Source organism: Perca fluviatilis, chromosome 1 (genome assembly GCF_010015445.1).
Source record: "Perca fluviatilis chromosome 1, GENO_Pfluv_1.0, whole genome shotgun sequence".
In the NCBI taxonomy this organism is placed as follows: domain Eukaryota; kingdom Metazoa; phylum Chordata; class Actinopteri; order Perciformes; family Percidae; genus Perca; species Perca fluviatilis.
The window spans coordinates 41,493,104-41,515,124 of NC_053112.1; the positions used below are offsets into that span (position 1 = coordinate 41,493,104).

Below are 22,021 nucleotides of genomic sequence, written 5' to 3' on the forward strand. Positions count from 1 at the left end.
TTGCAATCAGCAGTGTTTGATAGGCACCAGACTAAAATCCATTCTGTTTTGAATGCATGGTTTTGACAGCAGTGTGTTAGCATTTGAAATTAGAAAATAAAAGGGAAAAAAAAAGGTAGACTTTTGTAAACTAAGTGTTGTGAGTGTTCAAACAATGAAAAAAGAACTTGAGTTTGGGTCCACATGAACTGCTGCGTGCAGCGTAATTAGATTTGCAACTATTTAGAAATTTACTTAATCGAAAAAAATATATATTTTAATGTAATAGGGTTGCTTATTGACAGGTATATATATATATATATATATATATATAAATAATATATATGGCTTGGCAGTAGCTCAGTCCGTAGACTTGGCTTGGGTCAGCGGTTCAAGTCACCAAGGCGCCTGTCATGTGACATGAAAGGTCTCCATTAGTACATGTATAGGTCTGGTGACCTGAGTGAAAAAATGGAATTTCTCAATAAAGTGTGATGAAATATCATATTATTAGACTTATCATTAACTACACAATCAGTCACTGCCAACTAGCCAAAACATCTTACTACAAGCACCCTTTCTGAGAGAGTCACAGTGGAAAATAGAATGTCCGTGTATGACATACGAATGCAGTGAGGCAGCGTCCACACGCAGAGATTTTGAACTCTCCATAGAGATCCCTGATGGCTCCGGTGGTGAAGAAGCCCTCCACCAGTAACAGCACTCCAAACACAAAGAATCCAGCTGCCAGGCCATAGATGATGTACTTCAGGATGTCGATACTGTGCAGAGAATACACACACACACACACACACACACACACACACGCACACAGTCAGAGATAAGAAGTGAAGATGGAGGATGTCGCATAGTAGAGGAATTAGCGTACAGCACAGGAGAAGCTTGCAAGCAGTTTCGACTTAGATTAGCTGTTTAAGTTTAATTACTAATGTTAACTAGCATTTTAGTTAGCAATAATTAGCCTGTGCCTATGTTATCTCCTAACATATACCTATGCTCTCCATCTCTGCAAGATTGGGAATGATTGAGATTTCTCTTGGCACAGCTACCAGAAGACTTCCAACTTTCAGACAGGTTGCTCACGTCACATCTACGTCGTCAAGCTCAGTTGGAGGCTGCTCAGTAAAGGCCGTTTTACAGTTGTGCGGAGGCTCCACGCAGAGCTCTCGCCGTAGCCTACATAAGTGGCCTGATGTTTATACTTGTGCGCTGGTGTGTGCGTCGAGCCGGCATGTGTGTGTGGGGTGGGTGTTCAGACTGATCTCATGAATTGGCGTATGTATGAAACGCCAATTTGTATTCCGTTTTTGCGTGTTATCAAGACGCATAATCGCATTTTTGCGTGTATATCAACGCAAATCGGCCGCCATTGGCCTACTTTGCGAGTCAATTTCCGCCGTAGCGAGTAGTATAAAGGAACGGGGGATTGGTTAAGGAGGTAGGTTGGGGTAGCGGATGGGTAAAACACAGGGCTTTCACCCGGAAGAGCCGGTAACAGGCGTGTGACGTTGTTCTCGCGATAGTACGTCGCGTTCTCGCGATAACGCGCAACGTGGCGAGGCCACGTGGTGGGTATGTTTACATCAGCTGTATACAGCGTGTATCATACACGTGGATAGCTGAAAATGCGTACAATAACACGCCATTTGTCTTTATGAAAGTGGCGTGTATATTTACGCAAAGTCATGATGCCATGTTGGGGTGTTAGAGTGAGGGAGAAGTGAGAGAGTGACGTCGATTAGCTTTGGAGCGAGTAGCAACTCTAGAGTCATAGTGAGAGAAACAAAGTGTCTCCCCTGTGTTTTCTGTCCACGGTGGGAAATCTGTACCAGGTAAAGTTAACCCTCTCCTTGATTTCATGTTGTTTATGGAGAAGGAGAACCAGGAAATAAGCCGGGGGAAATGCAACGCTACCAAACCATGGCCCGAGCGACGTGCGTCGCTGTGACGTGTAGTTACATTTTTCGAGAGGTGCGCGTCAGGCTACGGCGTAGGGTCCGGCATAGACGCAGAGGGGTCTGCAGGGTTCTGCGGGGCTACGCCGTTGATTTTACGCACGACTATAAAATGGCTTTAACACTCAGCCATCACCGGAAAAGTGCTTCTAATAGACTTCACTGGTCTCCGTGGAAATCTACGCCGTCACATTGTCTATATATTTAACTGTCTATGTGCGCACTATGGTTCCGTCACATATTTCCACAGTCATGTGACAAGGGCCATCTTCAGGGCTGTTTTCGGTTTTGCAGCTACCCATGTTTTGTATAATGTAATTTTATAATATTTTTTTAAAGGGATCGATACCAAATGAGTAGCTTGTAAGTATCAAAGTATCGATACCACAGTATTAATCTGCCCATCCCTAGTTAACGGTACACAGAAGTCCAGTGGGACTCGTGGAAGAGAACGAAATGCATCGGATAAAGTGATTATTTTCTCTAATTAATAAATAAGTCATGACAAAAAAATTATTTATTTTTCCAAAAGTCTGCTATGTTGGCAATTATTACTTAGCTTGTTTGGTAGCTTGATGGATAGTTGGTTAGCCAGCTTGCTAATTCCAGCCACCATGTTTTCATGCTACACACTGGTTATAGAAAATGAGACAAACAAAGTTGCTCATCTGGCGAAAGCCTTGTGATTTTCTACGCTGTGAGAAGAGTGTGTGAATGAAACATTAAGTTGTTAAACTTTACTAATTTAGTGGCCGGCTGGTTAGTGAGCTTGCTAGAAGGCAGTTCTCAGTTCAGCATCATCTGTATTAGAGAAAAGAATCACTTCATCTGATGTTTAAAGTGATAAAACAGCCTTCCAGCCTATTTACTGGAGTTCCACAACTACACATATCCTATACAAGTACAATTTTGGTTGTATTATTTGTGTCCCCCTTCAGAAGTTTGTTGTCCCTACCGTGAGCATGGTAAGTAACTTTCATCTAACAGATGGGGATCTGTTAGATGAAAGTTACTCACCATGCTCACGGTAGCCACGCCCACTTCTTTTATACAGTCTATGGTTGGACCACATTTGGCCCTTACGGTAGGGTTCCACACAACGAAATACCTCGCAAATTTCGGCCAACGAAAGTTTGCCTCGGGGGCGTGGTTGCGAAAACAACACGCAAGTCCGCAACATTTTTTTAAATGTCCCGGGCTGTCAGAAGACAGGGCGGTAAAAATGCACAGCAGCAAACCATCGGTAAAATGTTAGCTCATAAATGCTCTGGTAACCTGGCTATATAGCCTAGCTGCCTTGCTATGCTTACAATGAAATGCAATGTCTGAATCATTTTGAGTGTTTAAACTATCTACAGTGTCTATTTGGTGGTGTGTTTGTCCTGTTTAAGTTTGTGTGACATAAACAACAATCCGTGTTGCTACAAATGTCAATGTTCGCCAATAAATCATGTAATCAAACAAATGTACAAGTAGCCTAGCTAGCTAGCTGCCTGGCTAGGCTACAATGAAATCCAATGTCCGAACATGCTAGCGATTAGCCTGTCGGCTAGCTGAAAAGTTCGAGTGTTTAAACTAACATATACAGTGATCTATTTAGTGGTGTATGTGCCCTAACTAAGTTTGTGTGTCATATAAAACACAATTTGTGTTGATAGAAGTACCAATGTTCGTGTAGAAACATTTTAATCACATCAAAATTTTCATGATACGCCACTGATAACCTCCGCTATCTTTGTCAGACTTTTTTTGTAACTCCCGCCTCCAAACACAAACACACGGCCCTGATTTGTTCTCGAGTGGTCCTCATTTGAATAAAGTTAAACTTTCGTCAACTTTATTTCGCTCCCCTCGGCGATTCGCTCTCATTTCGTCTCCATTCAACCTCAATGAGAGCAAAGCGAAATTTCGCTGTGTGGAAACCTACCGTTACAGCTGACAAACTGACAAATACTAAAGGCGCCGATTTATGTTATCCTCTCTGGGTGCTCATGGGCGCACGGCCTTTAAAAAAAAATACTAAAGAGCGTTTTCATCCGAGAGACGCTGTGATTGGTGGATAGTATATGGAGCAGGGGACTGACAGCGACATAACCAATCACACTAAGACAGACGCTCCACTTAGCACCAACTGCAATGTTTAATTTTAAATGGATATAGCCTACTGGCATTCTGGCAGACGTGGGTGCTCAGTATTTTATCAGCACCTATAACAAAGACTAAAGGCTGCAATGGTCTTTGCAAAAGTGATGGAGAAATGCTAGAGCCTTCCCAGTAATGTAACTCAAAAGAAAAAGTTTTTTCCTGTGATCAGTCCATCCCTACTGTTATGAGAAACTTGTGGCATGAATGGAATATAAGGGGATTGCAATTTATAGTTATTATGCCAAAACATGAAAACCCACAGGTTACGGTCCTTGGAGGTAAAAATAAGTCACTCACATGGTGAACACATCCAGTGTTTCTCCCGGGGCTCTGATGACTTCAAAGTAGTTCTGAAGGATGGTGACGGTGCCGCTCAAAGCCTCGTGGCCACACCCACAAAACAAGGCCACGCCCATGTAGAGGAGGACCGTAGCGATGAGGGAGGCCCAGGGCAGACTGCCCACGCAGCGCTCACAGCACTCCTTACAACCTTAACACACACAAACAAACAGAATTCATCTTTCACATATTCAGTATGATGAAATAAATAAAGTTGAATCTATAAATGAGTACAGTAGGCCGCAGAATGTTCATATGTACGAATAAGATGATTCAGAAAGCTTTAAAGCACACATACGCACCATGGACATGACGATATGAGGCACGCGCAGTTGTTAAGGGTTAACACTCAAAGTGAACTAATCAACCCGTCAATGAGAGGCAATATACTGCGTCTCAAAGTGTCTTCTCAGACTTTATCACCTCTGTGGAGAAAAGTCATCTTTTTTTCTTTTTGTGATAAAAAAATTTTTTACCATACAATTTACAACATTCCACTCCTCATCCTAGCCATCTCTTCCCTTCCCAAAGCCCATCTCTGACTGGCTCAGTGAAGTAAGAAAACACAGGGTGGATTGATATTTATATGTGAACGCTACCGGCCTCGGATAATAAAACTATATTGGGGTGGAGGTGAAACTAACTAGCTGTCATATTGATGGATGATAACTGTAGTGTGAATGCACATCAGCTGTTGGTCACATGTCTGGGGATGAATGGACTCAAACTCTATAGTTAGGCTACCTGTATCACACACACACACACATACACACACACACACTGTGTGTGTGAGTCATCGTGCAGGTTTAATTGACCAGCCTTGTTGCCATGCCAACCGGGGTGTGGCAGGAGCCTGCTGACCCACTTTGCCTGTAGCGTTGTCATGGCAACAGTGTGGCTCTGCAAGTATTACAGTCACACTAATGCACACTTTCACACACACACACACACTTTCACACTCACACACACACACACACACACACACACACACACACGGTCAGTGTTCAGCTTCCTGAAGGAACAGAGGAACAAAGATGGCTGCTGCCCACTAGGAAGCTACCATTTTACACTGACTGTATCCATTTAATAAAAGATTCATGGCTGCTGTGCTACATGCTAATGTTGCTCTGTATACACACAGCTGAGTCATTTCATGTCAGTTTATGTTTATAAAGCCATGTAAGCCTTACATAAAGACTGTGATTGGTGCAGTGTGATCCAGGTGTTAGGAGCATGAGTGAATGTGTTTCTGATACATCTGTATGTGTATGACTGTGCACCTTGATACTGTGTGTGTTGGTGAATGTGTGGCAGCCATGTTATAATCCTGGTCATATTTCCATATTTGGGCTGTAAGCGCAGGAAAGACCCGCTGACCTGCTAAAAAGTGGGACAGGCTGAACACACACTGCTGTGTACTGCATCACTGTACGGCTGGCTCTTTTCTTTGTTTAGGAAGATTTGCAGACGTGAAACGACAGCGAGCATCTATTGGCTGTCCTGAATGGATCTGCAGCATGGATGTAATGCTTCTTTAGTGATGCACACAATGACTCTGATCTGTTTATCACATGATGGCTGCTACATAACATTCCCTCAGAGCATAAGGGTATCTTAATATCTTTCACTATTTCATTAATGGAAATTTACATCTTGAAATATGTCATACAACACTTTTCTTCTATTATGCAATTTCTTTTTTGGGTGTCTGTGGTACTTTTTATCTCGTATTCATCATGGGGAAAAATAATTGATTGATCATACAGTATGATTGTGGTTTCTATTATTTAATCATTCATAAATGTATTCAGATCTCATATGTTGTGTTTCAAAGATGGATATGATTGGTGTCATATACTGGAGGTATATATATATATATATATATATATATATGAATAAAGAAATAATGTATAGAAAATTAACAGAATGCCTGATGATGTAATTTGTTGCAAATGCTATTGTTAGTAAATGTCTTTACATTTCAAGATAAAACCTTTACTGGTAAATATATAGTTAATAATAGATGAGGATATATTTGGTTTGTTTTTAGCATTAACATTTTTTCCAACGGAAAAGGCCAAGCCATGTTTGTTCAAACAACATATAGTTTTTTATTTTTGTTGTTTTTTCATTTCAAGCTTTAATTTTTCAGATAAAATCTCCTCCTTGACACATTGTTGTAGTTAATGTAATATATTGACATAGATCAAATGTTTATATCACACATATATGACATGGTTTATATTGGCTTCATGGTGTTTGAATGGGAGCGTCCTGGATCATGGATACATTCTTGCTGCTTTCTGTCCACAAAACAACTGGACACTGTGATGTTAGTACAGCCCAGTCTCTGCCTAATGATGCTCATACCATTCGTTCCACACCTGCGCAGGTTACTGACATTAGATTGAGTGTTCCCAGAGGATAACTTTAATCCAGTATCCCCCAACACCAGGACAACATTCTTATTCAAAAGATCATAAATAACTCCAATGAATGTGATCAAGTTTACGCAGTTAACAAGCTGCATTCAACTGGATCCATCCTTTTGACTTGAATGAATGAATGAATGAGATCTTTAGTTCAAACAACTAAAAATAGTATATATATAAAATGAATAAAAGAACAACAAAACAAAACAAAATGAATAAAAGATAAAATCAACAGGGATGGGTAGAAGCCATGGGCTTTTCAGGTCTTTAACATGAATGGAATAATAATCCAATAAGATAAACTAAACATTTTCAATAATACAAAAATACTACTATTTTTCTTGACTTTACAGTAATCACTGATCTCTCCTGCGGCATATATTGTACCAAATCATCAGAATGAACACACATACACACACACACACACACACACACACACACACACACACACACAAACACACAAATGATTCTCCTAACTGCCAATCAAATTGTCTGTTGGTCCACAATTCCCTCTGTCCATCACTCACAGTCTGAGCTGTGTGTGTGTGCGTGTGTGTGTGTGTGTGTGTGTGTGTGTGTGTTGTGTGTTGTGTGTGTGTGTGTGTGTGTGTGTGTGTGTGTGTGTGTGTGTGTGTAAGGAAGCAGTCAGTCGTTTCAGGAGTCAAACTCTGTTCCTGTTGTGGGTTTGACATGCCAGATTATGACTCCACATTATAATAAAGGTTTGTCTGGATATAAGTTGTTGTACTGGATGCTTTTCCCCTTCGTTGAGCCACAGTAGCAGCTGACTGGATGAAGAAATGGTTCATCACCAACAAATAGTTCACCTGCCTCAAAAATCACTTAGAGAAGAAAATAACCCATCAAAGTATTGCACAAACAATAGGCTGGGGTCTGCCTGGAATGGTTTAAAAACTATTGCAGGTTCAGAAACCAAAGGCAAAAATAAGGTGTCTCTTGATGGTTTAATTCTGACAATAAATTGACATAGGAGTTTAATAAGTTTTATCTCAGGTTTGATTGCCTTGATTTTAATAGTGAAATTGTAAATTTGAAAAAAAAACTATCCAGTTTGGGACCTATTCCCTTTGATGTTCTCTGTTTTGCCAAATCTTTTAAAGCTAGGAAAAGCCCAGGGGTTTCATTTATAAATGTGGCGTATGCACAAAACGGGGCTGAAAATGTGCGTACGCCACTTCCCACGCAACGGTTGTGATTTATAAAAAACAAACTTGACGGGAGACAATAATATGAATTGACGACGCAGATGGTGAGGTGGTGAACTGAAGTCAGACTGTAGAAAGTAAAGTGGGAATAATGATTACTCTTAATATTTTAAAGTATTGATGTCTCACGCACATTTCTTCACTCTATATCATCTGGACGTATGATCGACAATGTCGCTGTTTGTTTCGTGCTGGATTGTTTGTGAACTGGGCGCAGATGTCACGAACGAATGACGCTGTTTCGTGGACATGAAGGGTTGATGACGGATGCGTCTCCTTCACACCGTTTCGGATGCCGGACTTGATGACATTACCATCTGCCGCTATCATAAATTATGCCTGATTCTCGACTACGGCGTATCGAACTCGCACACGTTGATGGCTACCAAACAACGCAGAAACACTGGCGCTTATTTCGCCAGAATGGATATGCCAGCAACCATTACGACTGTCGGGCTTTCACTTATTCGAACACCCCACGCTATTGATGGTGCTTCTTCTCGACAACGTTTGTTGTTCCCAGCGCTGGATGAGCTTTGAAGCACCAGAACTCGGGCTGGATGTGAGACTCCATGCCGGTGTCTGCGCTGTTCTGCCTGAGCGTACAACTTCCCTATTATTATCTGTTTTCTGGCTGAACGTCATTTTAAGCGGACAGGATTGCTGGAACCGGTGTGGTGTGTTCTCTCTTAACTGGATAACCCGGTTTGACATGGTTTGTTCTTGTTCGGCAATGGGACGCCTTCGAACGCTGAGCACGGGTAACCTTCAACTTCATTCAAGAACGCCTTCTGGTGACGGACGTAAACTGGCTGGACTTAACCGATATCGCCGGTGCCAGTTGCGCTTATTGCTCTGGTGCTGGTGCGTATGCGGATTATTACCGAAAGAACATGGGCACGAACCGCCTGGTAAGGATTGATGCTGGTTGGAGGTCTGCTATGGACCAGGCTATGGTGAAGTGCCGGATGCGTGGCAGCTGGACGGTGACGCACCGCTTCTGTTGCTGGACGGACCGTGATAAAACGCGTTTCGCTGGCGTTGCTGCCGTTTCGTTTATGATGTTGTTTCACGTCTCGATGATGCCACATGAAATAGCCAGCGCCAAGCGCCGACGTACGCCAGAATTGGTGTCTTTGGTGCTGAACTGTTCGCTTTTGCTACACGCTAACTGCCGGTGCCGGGCGTTCTCAGGTAGATTGTGCGTTTGGTGTGCGGATTTTGGCGTTATTTGCTTCTCGTTTACCTTATGCGTATGAAGATACCGCTACTGGTTACTGCACCCGTTTGTTTGTTGTGTTTCCCCTTATTTGTTTTATGCTGTTGTTGGTTACTCCTTCCCCGTTTAGCCTGGTGTGATAACTGGAATCGGACGCTTTGTTCATGGTTGTGGAATGGCAAACCAGCAGGTATGGCGTGATAATAACCGTATGGAAGCCTGGAAAGAAGGATGGCGCCCTGCGCTGTTTCGGAGCTTTGGTATTCGTCAGTTTGTTGTGGAAGCAGCCCCAGGGAACTCCATGGGCATTGAGAGCCGCTCTAAGTTGTAAATAAAAGAAAACTGTCGAGCCAGAAAGACTTTAATTATCCTTTCAGACCTGGAATGCTCAGAGTCTTTTGCCATGTGTTGTCAGATAACACGTGTATAGCTTTTCTGCTCAGTGAGGAAACAAATAGGCTTACCACCCAGTGTAATGAAGCAGTTCTTAAACAAAGGAACATGCAAATGATATTTATGAGACACTATCATTAAACCTATGGATCGCCAAACCAGCATTAGATGAGCGCTGATGGACCCAGACTTAACCAAACTGTTTATGGAATATTGGAGTATTATTGAAACATTTTCTAACGATGTGGTTTGACTCTAGCTTCTCCTATAGGGTGCCAGGAATTTGTCACCTCGAAGCTGAACTCTGTGCTCAATCAATGAATAGTGAATGACCAAAAGTAAAATTTCAAGTTTGGTATATTTTGACCACCTATGTTTTTCGATAGTTGGAGAATAGCCAATCTTATTCTTGGACGCTTATTGTTCAGATACATTTGTTGTGCAGAATAAAGAATGACAGAATGACAGAATGACAGTGTGTGTGTGTGTGTGTGTGTGTGTGTGTGTGTGTGTGTGTGTGTGTGTGTGTGTGTGTGTGTGTGTGTGTGAGTGTGTGTCTGTCTGTGTGTGTCTGTGTGTAATGAAGCAGTCAGTCGTTTCAGGAGTCAAACTCTGTTCCTGTTGTGGGTTTGACATGCCGGATTATGACTACCATTATAATAAAGGTTTGTCTGGATATGAGTTGTTGTAATGGATGCTTTTCCCCTTCATTGAGCCACAGTAGATGCTGACTGGATGAAGAAATGGTTCATCACCAACAAATTGTTCACCACCTCTGAAATCACTTATAGAAGAAAATAACCCAGCAAGTGTACACAAGCTACTCATTCTGTATTGATACATATTAAAAAGTATTGATTACAAAAGGCTTTTGTTCTGTAAACTATGGCCTAGTGCATTACCTGCAGAACTTCATTCTATTAGTCGTTTGTGTCAAGGAACAGAGCACTATCCCCTACATGTAAGCATCCCCAGTCTGTCCTCATCTGGCACAAGGCAGAGCTAACATGTAGGATAAAGTACCATCCTCTCTCTCATGATCACCATAACTCTGCAAACGTCTCAGGCGTTACGCTGATTACGAGAGAGAGAGAGGACGAGCAGCAATGTCAGAGAGAGGAGGAGGAGGAAGCTGGATGGATGCAAACCCCAGAAACTAGGATAGTCCTTCATCAGCTGATAATTTGAAAGGGTACACTTTTGGAATATAAGAATTACAGCATTTAGTTGTCAAATAACAAAAACAAAAAGTCTAACCTTCTCTTCCTTGTTTCTGATTGTTTCACAGCAGTGATGTTTTAAACTTAGACTGTTAATATTAATGGACAGAGCATGTGTGACGTCACCCATTGGTTTGTGGAGATCTGCTATGAGTCGTCAAGTTTGCCGTTACAGGCGCAGCCATCGTTGTTGCGGATGTGACAATTTTAGACGAGAGGGAGGAGTGAGGGAGGAGCCATAGACTGTTGGGCGCTATCTGACTGTGACGTTAGCTGAGAGTTGGCAATGCTGCTTACACTCCACATTACACACTTTCACTGGCAATCTGGATGCAACTGCCGCTGAAAGCTAGCCTCACACACACACACACACACGCCTCGCACGCACGCAAGCACGCACGCACGTTCGTACGCACGCACGCACACACACACACACACACAACACACACACACACCAATCTTTTTTTAGGATAATACTGAATATTATACCTAAAACAAAAATCAAATGCATTCCATGCCCGTAAAAATACTCCAATAAGACGTCATAAGGCTCTGACACACCAACCTTCGGCAGAAAAGATGCCTCGGAACACTCCGAAGCAACGCCGACTTGAGCGTATGTTCTGAGCGTGCGCGAGACTTAATACGTTTCCATAACAGCAGGCGGCGCTAATCTGTATTGTCGCCCAAAAAATGAAAACCGGCAGCTGATTGGACGAACACATCACGTGGGTCTGGCTGCTCCAGGATTTTACAACCGGGCATAATGGCGGCTTCAGTCGGTATACGATCTTATATTTTACGAAGACAGCTCACCGAAACATGTTTCTGAAAACATTTTAAAGCCACACTATGTAACTTTTAGCTGCAGCTGTAGTTCTAATGAGATAAGCTGTAGGGGGACCGAAGTGGCAGGTAGCGCGAGCTGTAGTTCTAATGAGACAAGCTGTAGGGGGACCGAAGCGGGAAAAGTTACATAGTGTTGCTTTAAGCGAGAAATAGGCCATGCAGTTGCTGAATCTGTCTTCATTTCAGATTGACAAAGGTCAGTTTAAAAGATTTTCGTCAGATTTTGAGAGGCGTTAGTCAGGCTCATCACTTCCGGGTTAGCGCTCCCTCCACCAATCAGATTGGCCATCGAGTCCGAGTGCCCGCCTTCCGATTCAACATGTCAAATTGGCCCAAATGATGACCGACGACTCCTCCTACTGACGACGGGATGGAACACACCGAACAGACTCGAGTCACTGACCTCGCCAGACTGTCCGACGGCCGATAATCAGGTTGGTGTGTCAGGGCCTATAGAAAGAACTCCTGTATACAGAGCAATCAATTCCCTCTTTCCTAATTCGTTTCTACAAACACAGGACTTACACCCAGGAAACCGGGTTTGTGTTCCGTGTGTAGCCAAAAGTTAACTGAAATTTGAACCTTGCACACAATTTACGGACTTACAAATGATTTTGGGGTGATAACTTTCAGATCCATAAACTGTTCTGACCACAAATTGCTGGTCGTCTGTTTGACATCATCAGTCTGTGTGACAACATCCTATCTCTCTCTCCTTCACTCACTGTCTGTCAGCTGCTCATTGTTCGCCTTCTTCTAAAATAATAGAAACACTAAAGCAGAACCAGACGTTATACAAATGGTGTTGCTCTGTTATTTCTGAGACCAGAAGTGTCAGCAAGTTTCAGATATTCTGTCCAATAAACAAGTGATCATTTAGGCAGTGTGATGTGTATTTACAGTGTTTGGTGCGTTTCACAAAGTGCAGTGTGAAAGCAAACCCAACCAAATGAAAAATGCAACTTCACCCCCGAATCGCAGGCCACCGAACTATAGGTGTGAAAGCGCCCTAATACTTTAATCACTGAAATATACTGTGGGCCAAAACACATGTCTTCCAGAACCTGCCAAATGTAGTGCCATTCAAGGCTGTCAAAGGCCTTCTCAGCATCTAAAAATATAACAGCACATGGTGCCGACACTTAAGTAATGCCTTCAATGATATGCAGGAGACGACGGACGTTATCTGGAGCAAGGCGAGATTTAAAAAAAACAGTGTGCTCATGGTGTACCAGGTGGGTCATAAATGGGTCAATTCTAATTATTTTAATTTCTTATGCCAATGGGAGGTAAGGGAATTACCTTCAGAGATTTCCTCCTCTCCAGTATGTTCTCTCTCCCCCACTTCTCCCCTGCTCTCTTCTCTCTCACCCTCTGTGGGCCTGCTAAATCAATTTGTATTGACCTATCCATCTCTCCATTAAGTTGCTTTCTATTAGTGGTCATAATAATGAAATGGATATAAGGCAAATACACATAGTCCACTTTTAGTTGTATGACTCCTGTCAGATTTCCCACTGACCTCTACAAGAAATCAGTCCTGGGCCAGTAATTATTATATATATATATAAATAACATATATATATTGGCAGGTTTGGGAAGTGTCCACATGAGGTCTCACTGGATAAACCACCAACTCACATACCCGTACCAACGGTTCTTATTGCTGATGTATTCAACAGTCAGTTAGAGTAGCCAGTTCTTTAGTTCAATAAAAGGTTCAAATAATCACGTCAGCTCATCGACCATGGCCCGTTAGATGTCTTTGGGACAGTTTGAGGTCTGTCTGGGGACACTGCTGAAGCCAGAGAGACAATCACTCTATCAATTTGTCAATCAATTTTTCAATCAAGTTTTATTTGTCACATGAAATCATACAAGGTATAATTCCGATGAAATGTAATCCCATCAGCTCCTTCAACTTGTGCATGATTCATCATCAAGCAGAGTGTAATACTCAAGTAAATGTACAGCAGCTAGAGTCTGCAGTTTGAGTTCCTCCAGACCAGCAGGGCATCCTGTCTTGTTTCCCCTGGCTGCTGAGTGGGGACGGGGTTAGCTCCAGACACTCCAGCCCCATCTCCCCCAGTGCTGTCCCACCACTAAGCTACTGTAAGCTATTTATTGAGTTGCCTTGGTAAACAGTTCCGCGGTGTATCCCATACAAATGAAGCCAGCTAGATTTTCCCTCTAAACCCAGCCTTGTTCCAACCCAATCTCCAGCCAGATTCCAGGCACTGGCAATCCCTGCTCTGACTGACCAGACTGTCCACACTTTAGGCTCACTTTTCCCAAGACTCTTCAAAAACACACAATAGTGTTACTTGTTGAGTTAGGGGTAAGACTATAAACTTTGTGAACACTGCCTATGTCAAATTTATAATTATTCGTGAATTGTTGTAAATTTGGCAAACGTAACACATGAAGTTGTTTCTGTCAGTCAATGGCGCTAATTGTTCCCTTGGAGAAATTCATTTCTCTAAGTTTTATCACAGCCCGGTCTCATGGCAGTTCATGGCAGTTCGTAATATAGTCACGTTATTGAATGGACTGAGTCGTGGACAGGACACGATAATGTCGTTTTTTTCGTGTCGTGATTACGAATTTAAAATTAATGTATTGCAATGGGAAGCATATTTTGTGATCACAGAACGATGACGGTAGCGAGTAGTATTGATAAGGTGAAAGTCCGCGCAGGGTGGTTGGTCGGGGTGGTGGCTGGGTCAAACAACACAGGACTTTCACCCCGGAGACTGGGGATCATGTCTCGCGTGTTGCAGTTCCTTTCCTTGTTATTCTCTTCCTAACCACAACCGTCCCGCTGTTGTCAGCATGTCCCGTGTGTGACAACACAGGACTTTCACCCCGGAGACCGGGGATCGCGTGTTGCAGTTCCTTTCCTCGTTATTCTCTTCCTAACCACAACCGTCCCGTTGTTGTGGCATTTCATTTCCCCGTTGTTGTGTGCCCCTGCGCCCGGGGATCGCGTCCCGCAAGTGGCGGTCCGTCTTGTTGTTGCTGCCGGCGTGTGGCGCCTCATTTCCCCGTTGTTGCGTCCCCCAGAGCAGGTTCGAAAATCGTGACCTGTACACATTCAAAATTCGTGACGTGTACACGAAATAAACGTCAAAATCGTGACCTGTAAACATATCAATAAATCTAAATAACGTGACTATTTCACGACCTGGCGTGAGACCGGGTTGTTTATCAACACCATTTTGACTGGTTTAATAAAACGGTTAGTGTGAGAACTTTATTCTGGTTTCTGACTCGTAAGTGGATCATTACAATGAGCACAGGGATTACGTAGGCTATTCTAGGATTTCTGCCATAAATCAAGCCGTTTCACGAGTGTTGAGATGTCGGACATCTTATAACTTTGTGAAACCCTATCTACAACAAATTCATAAATATTCCTGCCTTGTTGTTAATTCAGCATATGTAATACATTATGTTATTTTTTCTTTGAGTAAAAATCATTGTGTCAGTGTGTCCCGGCCTGTTGCACGGCTGAGATGCTGCTCTCCCTGTTATTACTAAGTTTGGGAAACACTTTGGCTTTGACATGCTGAATGTCCATAATGGGTATTACAGTACATACCATTGTAGACAGACAGACAGACAGACAGACAGACAGACAGACAGACAGACAGACAGACAGACAGACAGACAGACAGACAGACAGACAGACAGCTCACCAGTCAAATTCAACACTGGCAGGGACTCACTTTTATGCATCATTTAATTTTCAATTTAATCATTAATCATTCATTTAATCCCTTTTTATTATGAAATGGACATGAGAGGCTGGACATACTCAATGGGTATGCATGCTGTATAATAATTAGTAGCCTCTAACCAGACTTTAGAATCCTACTACAATCAATGTTTTTCTCAAAGATGAGTAGTTCATTTCTCAAATTGATTTTTTCTTGATTTAAACTGATGTAGGACCCTGAGCAGGTCTCTGACATACTCTAAATAAGAAGCTGTGCATCTCAGTGAGGCCAGTGAGAAAAACACAAGGAATGGAAAGAATTAAGCCAATGTGGGATGGGAACTAAAAGGATGAACAGAAGGAGTGGGGGTGACAGCTAGTAAAGAAAACAAAATGTCTGAAATGAAAAATCACGTTTGCTTCAAACATCATGCCTCCGCATTGAGCTTTCTGATTGGCTAAAACAGGTTCCTTGCAGAAAATACACATGAATCCGCCTATCACACAACAGAAGACAATTCCATAACACTGTTACCATGGATACAGTGTTAATAAACGTTAATACGGTGATAAAAGCAAATCATTGCTCATTAAAAACCCCTCCATCAAAGTTTGCATGTCTGAGTGCGTGCACTGCTCAGGTCTGATTCAGACTGGATAAGGTGCAATGGAGAAAATGGACACGCCCATTTTCACCGCTGACAGCAACAACAATAATATGGGAGGATGAGATAAAAAATATGAATGCAAAAAACAAATATACATGGACGGCTAGACAATTATTTTAATAGAATGTGTAAGATTAGAAATAGATGGAGGAAGAAAGGGAGGGATGGAGGTGAGGGAGAGATGAGTCAAAAGAGAGGGTTAGGGAGAGAGAGAGACAAAAAAGAGAGAGACAGAGAGCTGCAAAGGCCCAGAGACAGACAGATGGAGTCAGAAAATCCAGTTTGAAATCCAGTGAGTCAGAAACCAAAGATAAAGGGAGAGGGCTAGTGATGGAGAGATATGAAGAAAATGGAGGGGCAGGGTGGGAGCGACAGACAGACAGCAGAAAGACAGGGAGACATGCAGAGAGCGAGGGAAGAGGAGAGGAGAAGGCGTTCAGACAAGCGTGAAGCATCAACAATGGAGGCTAACAAAGAAAATCCCCACGGAGGCATCAATCACTGCTCCACTTATCCCTCCTCCCTCACATTTTGGGCTTTATTGCTAGGTTTTGCCCCACACTCTCACACTCTTCTACCCCTTTCCTCCCCCCTGCCACTCCCACCTCCACCATCCATCCATCCATCCATCCATCCATCCATCCATCCATCTGTCTGTCCATCTGTCTGTCCTGCCTCCAAAACAACACAAACCCTCCAGTGTCTGCCATCTCTTCTCCATCTTCAACCCAAACAATATGCAGATTTATGCATCCATTCATCGAAACACACAACAAACATGGGTTATATAATCCGAGCAGACATATAGACGGCATGATTAAAATTCACAGCCTATCGTTCCATTCTTGCTGGGATGAAACGATGAGGACAACAGTCTGGTTGAACTGTGCCAATGAAATGTGCAAATTAAATGGGCTGCCAATAAAACTAAACAAAATATTTCTGCAGGACACGTATGTTGTCTTCTTTCCCTCTGCCCACACCACACACAAAGGAAGCCTATGATACTGACAGGAATTGCTGAACATAACAAGGCACAGCTGATTAAAATAAAAATTAACAAATTACTCTTCCGTCTTACCTTTCTGGCTTTGTGAGTCATCCATGTTTTCCTCCATTGTGGCAACTTACAGTCCCTTTGTCTCTGTTTAGTGTAAAGCTGTTTAAAGCCCCTTGCTAGCTCTCAACACAGTGTGCGTGTGTGCGCGTGTGTGTGTGTGTGCTTGGGAGGCTGTGTGTGTGAGAGTGTTTTTTTTCTCTCTCTGTAGATGATGGAGGCTCAGGGAAGTCCCTGTTCCAATGCTCTGCTCTCTCTCTCTCTCTCTCTCTCTCTCTCTCTGTCTCTCTCTTCACTCTGCCTATCTGGGCTACTCTAGCATCTGCACTCTGTATCTATAGCTTATATTGATTTCAATAGTGTATGTATCTAAAATAGAAAACCTGAATGTAAACCACAAATTATATAATGTTTTCTTAGTATGAAGCTATTTTTACACTCAGTCGAATTAAATCTTTATTGTTGGGACATTATTAGAAAAAATAATACAAGGTATGCTAATGAGCCATGACAGAGTAAACCCTTTCATTTAATATAAAAACAAATGAAAAGCAGTTGATTTCAGTCTTCATTCAGTGAACAAGTCTCACGATTGTGGGTTTCTGTTGTAGTTGTTTCCTGTTTTATTTTGTAGTCTCTGCTCTGCCATGTTATGTCTTGTTTTACTTCCTGTCTTCTGCTTTCCCACCTGTGTGATTGATGTTTTGCACCTGTGTCTCATTGTCCCTCCTGTCTTGTGTACTGAAGTTCAGTCATCCCCTTACTCCTGCGAGATTGTCTGTTTTCCTTGTGTGCAGCCTTTGAACATTTTTCCTTGTTTCCTGTGTTCCTGTGTTCCTGAGTTCCTGGTTCCCGTTGAGTTTGACCATTGGCTGTTTTTTGAACTTCCCCTTTGCCTGTCGATTTTGAAACTGCTGCCCGTGCATTTTGTTTGTGCTTCAAATAAAGCTTTTTGGATTTTACCTACTGGAGTCATGCTTTTGTGGGTCCATTGCCTCTGTGAGCGTGACAACAAGGCACTCTGACAAGATCCTAGAAAATAATTACACATAAACGTAGACTAGCAAGGACACCTTGAAAGCATCCTTAGTTATGGGACTGGTCGGAGCAAAGCACACTGGAAGACACCAACAAAGAGCACCCATCAAACAAGGCAGGTCTACACAATCACATGACAAAGATTTGAAATGACAACAGGTATCACGAGTGTAAGTTTCTCAGACTTCACACAGCAATACATGGTGAGAGATAGAAAGCTCTGAGCAGTACTAAAGCAGTACAAAATACCTTGGAACTTATATTAGCCATGATAAGACCCAGTTGTATAAGGATAACTTTCTTCCACTTGTGAAAGACTTTAAGAAGGATGTTAGGCATTGGCAAGACTTTAAGAGTAAACCTCTAATGTGGCTACCGAAATTCTTATTTAAATTTCTAACTATTCCTATAACGCCTCCTAAAACCTTTTTTAAAGAGGTAAACTCAATAATGTCTTCGTTCATTTGGTTTGGTTGGTGAAACTTTTGTATCACTCAAGAGCAGAAGGGAGTCTAAATCTCCCTAACTTAGAGTTTTATAACGTAGCAGCTCAGTCATTTTATATTGATCGTATAATAATAAAACAAACGAAGATCCATGGATAGACATAGAAAACAATCAATTACAGTGCAACAACTTACTGTTAGCACTTTTTTCCAAGGGCAATATCAAATCAACAAATGTTGTTATTAATAGTACATTAAAGGCCTGGAATAAAATTAAAAAAATTCTTCATCAAGAAATAGGGCTTCCCAGGCATATACCTATTTGGAGCAATCCATCAGAAATATACAGAGCACACAACTTTACTGGGAACATCATCCCTGAAATGTCTAACATTTTAAGCCAAAGTAACAAAAAAAGGAGGCTGATCGGCTCTATGTGCAATTTACTGATAAGCATGGAAAGCAGCGATGCATTATTACAAAGTATATACAATAAATGGACAGAATACCTAGGGGTTGACGTTAAAGAAAAATGGAAAGAAAGCTTAACTCACTAACATACAAATTAACTACTAACGAAAATCTGCATCTAATACAGTTTAAGATAATGACAAGAATATATTACACTAGAGATAAAATAAACAAGTTTGATAACACATCATCAGATATATGTTTAAAATGTAATCTATATGGTGACTCCCTTATGCATGCCTTTTGGTACTGCAAAGGAATTAAGAAGACTTGGGAGAATATAGAGATTTGGTTATCTAACAGAAAAATCATATTCTCTCCAAAAATGTGTATTTTTCAAGATATAGAGGGAATAAGATATCCAGTTAAAAAATTGGTATTGCAAAACTGGAAAAATAAGGAACCACCTTCAATAGAGAATTGGAAGGCCCTAATGAAGTATTATCTGTGTATTGAAAGACCAATGTCAGAGGACAAAAATAAAAAGAAACAATTTGATAGCCAATGGAGCAAAATTTATAATGCCCTCTAGAGCACGTCTTTAGAACCGCATTTATTATTTTATTTTATATGTGTGTGTGTGTGTGTGTGTGTGTGTGTGTATGGGTGGGGGTGGGTGATCTGTATTAAATGAGGACCAGCAATGTGCAGGTAAATGGGGACGGGGGTGGGAGAGGTGGGTGGATGGTAGGGTGGGTTGGTGGGGGTGAGTCGATATAATCAATAATAAGTATTTAGGGAAGCATATTATATAAAAAATAGAGATGAAATTCTGACAAAACTCTGATTTTGATGACATTTTGAAATCTGTCTTTATTGATTTATTTTCTTTTTGTTTATTTTTTTATTTGTTGTTTCGCCTTTATTTGATGTATTTCCTGGAACCAAATTATGACCTACAGAAATTAATAAAAAAAGAAAGAAAAAAAGAAAGAAAGCTCTGAGCAGGCTATATTCATTCTAGAAGACTGTAGACTGTGTGTCTGAATAGGGTAACCCTCCTCCATATACTGGGCTTAGCGACCCAGGTGGCAGGTGGGTTGGATCAGGGTAGACTAGGGTCCATTTTGGTGTGAAATGCGCACAAACTGGGTCACTAACAGCCGGGGCGTGACAAATTATGTGATTGTTTGGAAATGACAGTGGGGCAGTCGTCACAGGTCGCCGCCTATGTTCGCTGCACACTTTGCACTTCACCGGCTAATCACTTTTTTTTGCGAGTAACTAACTGGAGTACTCTATATAATTTAATGCGAACACATGAATGTTGAAATGAATGAAGATGACTATCCCTATGTTAGCCGTGATATAAATGAATGAAGCTCAGTGCTCACCTTTCGGAGGAAATTAGTAAACTCAGGGTCCTTTTGGGCTCTAAGCTGTTTCCATCTTTTAAATGCATCTCCTATATTTACCCGTGTTTTACCTCGTCTCTGGTTATGCAACCGTTTACAAAGATGGTGAGATTTTTTTTTAAGGGTGTGTAGAATGAAACTATCTCCGTTGATCCCGTTCGTTTGTTTGCTGCTTTCATGGCTGTCCTAACGTTACAGCTGTAGCACACTGGGTTTGCGTGTTTTACAGGTACATCTGGCAACCCGGCCTGGCTGTCAACCCTGATAAAAGCTACATAACCAGGGATATTTGTGCTCAGCTGGGAGAAGCAATATCGCGGAGGCCAAGAATGTTAAGAAGCATATGCACTCAGGCGGACCTGAAGCTATGTAAGCACAAGATGGTGGCCCTGCGCCTGGCTCTAACAGGCAGCAGTCTCATAACATGACGCCAGACATGGGTAACATTTTTGCAGCACTAACCAAGATCACAGCCGACTTGGAAGGTACTGTATGTAAGAAATTCTCAAGAGACATAGCTTTCCACCTTAATCACCAGAATAGATGAGGAGCGTGAGGAAAACCTGGAAGCAGCCAAGAAAGAAGGACAAGCTGATCCAGCAGCTAGCAAGAAAGAGGTAAATGTGCTCTGGGAAAAGATAGAAGACATGGAGAATCGTTCGAGATGCAATAATGAGGGCATTCCTGATGGCAAAGAAGGAGATGCAGTAAAGTTTTTAGCGGAGCTGATGTGGGTTTAACTGGAGATAGAGGGAAAATGCAATATTGAATGTGCACACAGACTGGCCGGCCAGCAGCCCGGGCCCGAGCCCGACAAATACATTTTGATTGACAGCTTTTTAAAAGCCTGAACCGGTTTACAGCCTGACATTATTCAAATGTGCACACGCACACAGCTCTTTTGCCTTTTGTCAAGAATGAGTCATATATAAAAAATTTTAACAACATTTATTCATGACTAACGTAGGCCACTTCGAAGTTGGAACAAAGAAATAAAATAAGTCCTCCAGAGGCCAGCCTCCGTTTCACCTCCTCAGCATCCATTTTCACGCTAATCGAAAAGCAATTTTTTTTTTTTTGCAGGATGGTAGGGGAAGACTCATGAATATTCATTAGGGAACTCATCCCTGAATGGCTAGTACTCGTTGCCTGCTCTGGTTGGGTTGGTTAGGTTTACGCAAGAGGAGGGTTAGGTTTAGGCAAGAGGAGTGGGATTGGTTATGGTTAGGGTAAGAATGTCAGGGCGAGCCAATAAGGGGTGAGTCTTCCCCTACCATCCTGCAAAAAAAAAAAAATTGCAGCCCGGCCCGAATTAAAACCAAAACCGACCGATCTTCAGCTCTAGGCCCTTTATCAAGCCTTGCCATCAATGCCATTTTTGAGCACAGAGAGGATCTCATTCGCTGTTTTGAGAGCATACGAGAATCAGGTGACTTTGACCCCAATACCGTCAGAGAAGCAGGAGCCTTGGCCATGCTACTGGAAGATCA

General features: G+C 42.1%; 1 protein-coding gene across 1 annotated transcript in view; it reads right to left on the bottom strand.

The window, feature by feature from the left end:
- The window catches only part of LOC120565486 (neuronal membrane glycoprotein M6-a-like), a 29,375-nt gene extending 11,907 nt beyond the window's left edge, over nucleotides 1-17,468 (bottom strand). The window contains exons 1-3 of the mRNA XM_039811315.1: nucleotides 17,246-17,468; nucleotides 4,398-4,590; nucleotides 605-761 (exon numbers count right to left, since the gene is read on the bottom strand). Of these exons, the coding sequence (XP_039667249.1) occupies nucleotides 605-761; nucleotides 4,398-4,590; nucleotides 17,246-17,282 (387 nt within the window). The 5' untranslated portion in view covers nucleotides 17,283-17,468. The remainder of the gene's footprint in view (nucleotides 1-604; nucleotides 762-4,397; nucleotides 4,591-17,245) is intronic.
- Nucleotides 17,469-22,021: the final 4,553 nt, after the last annotated feature.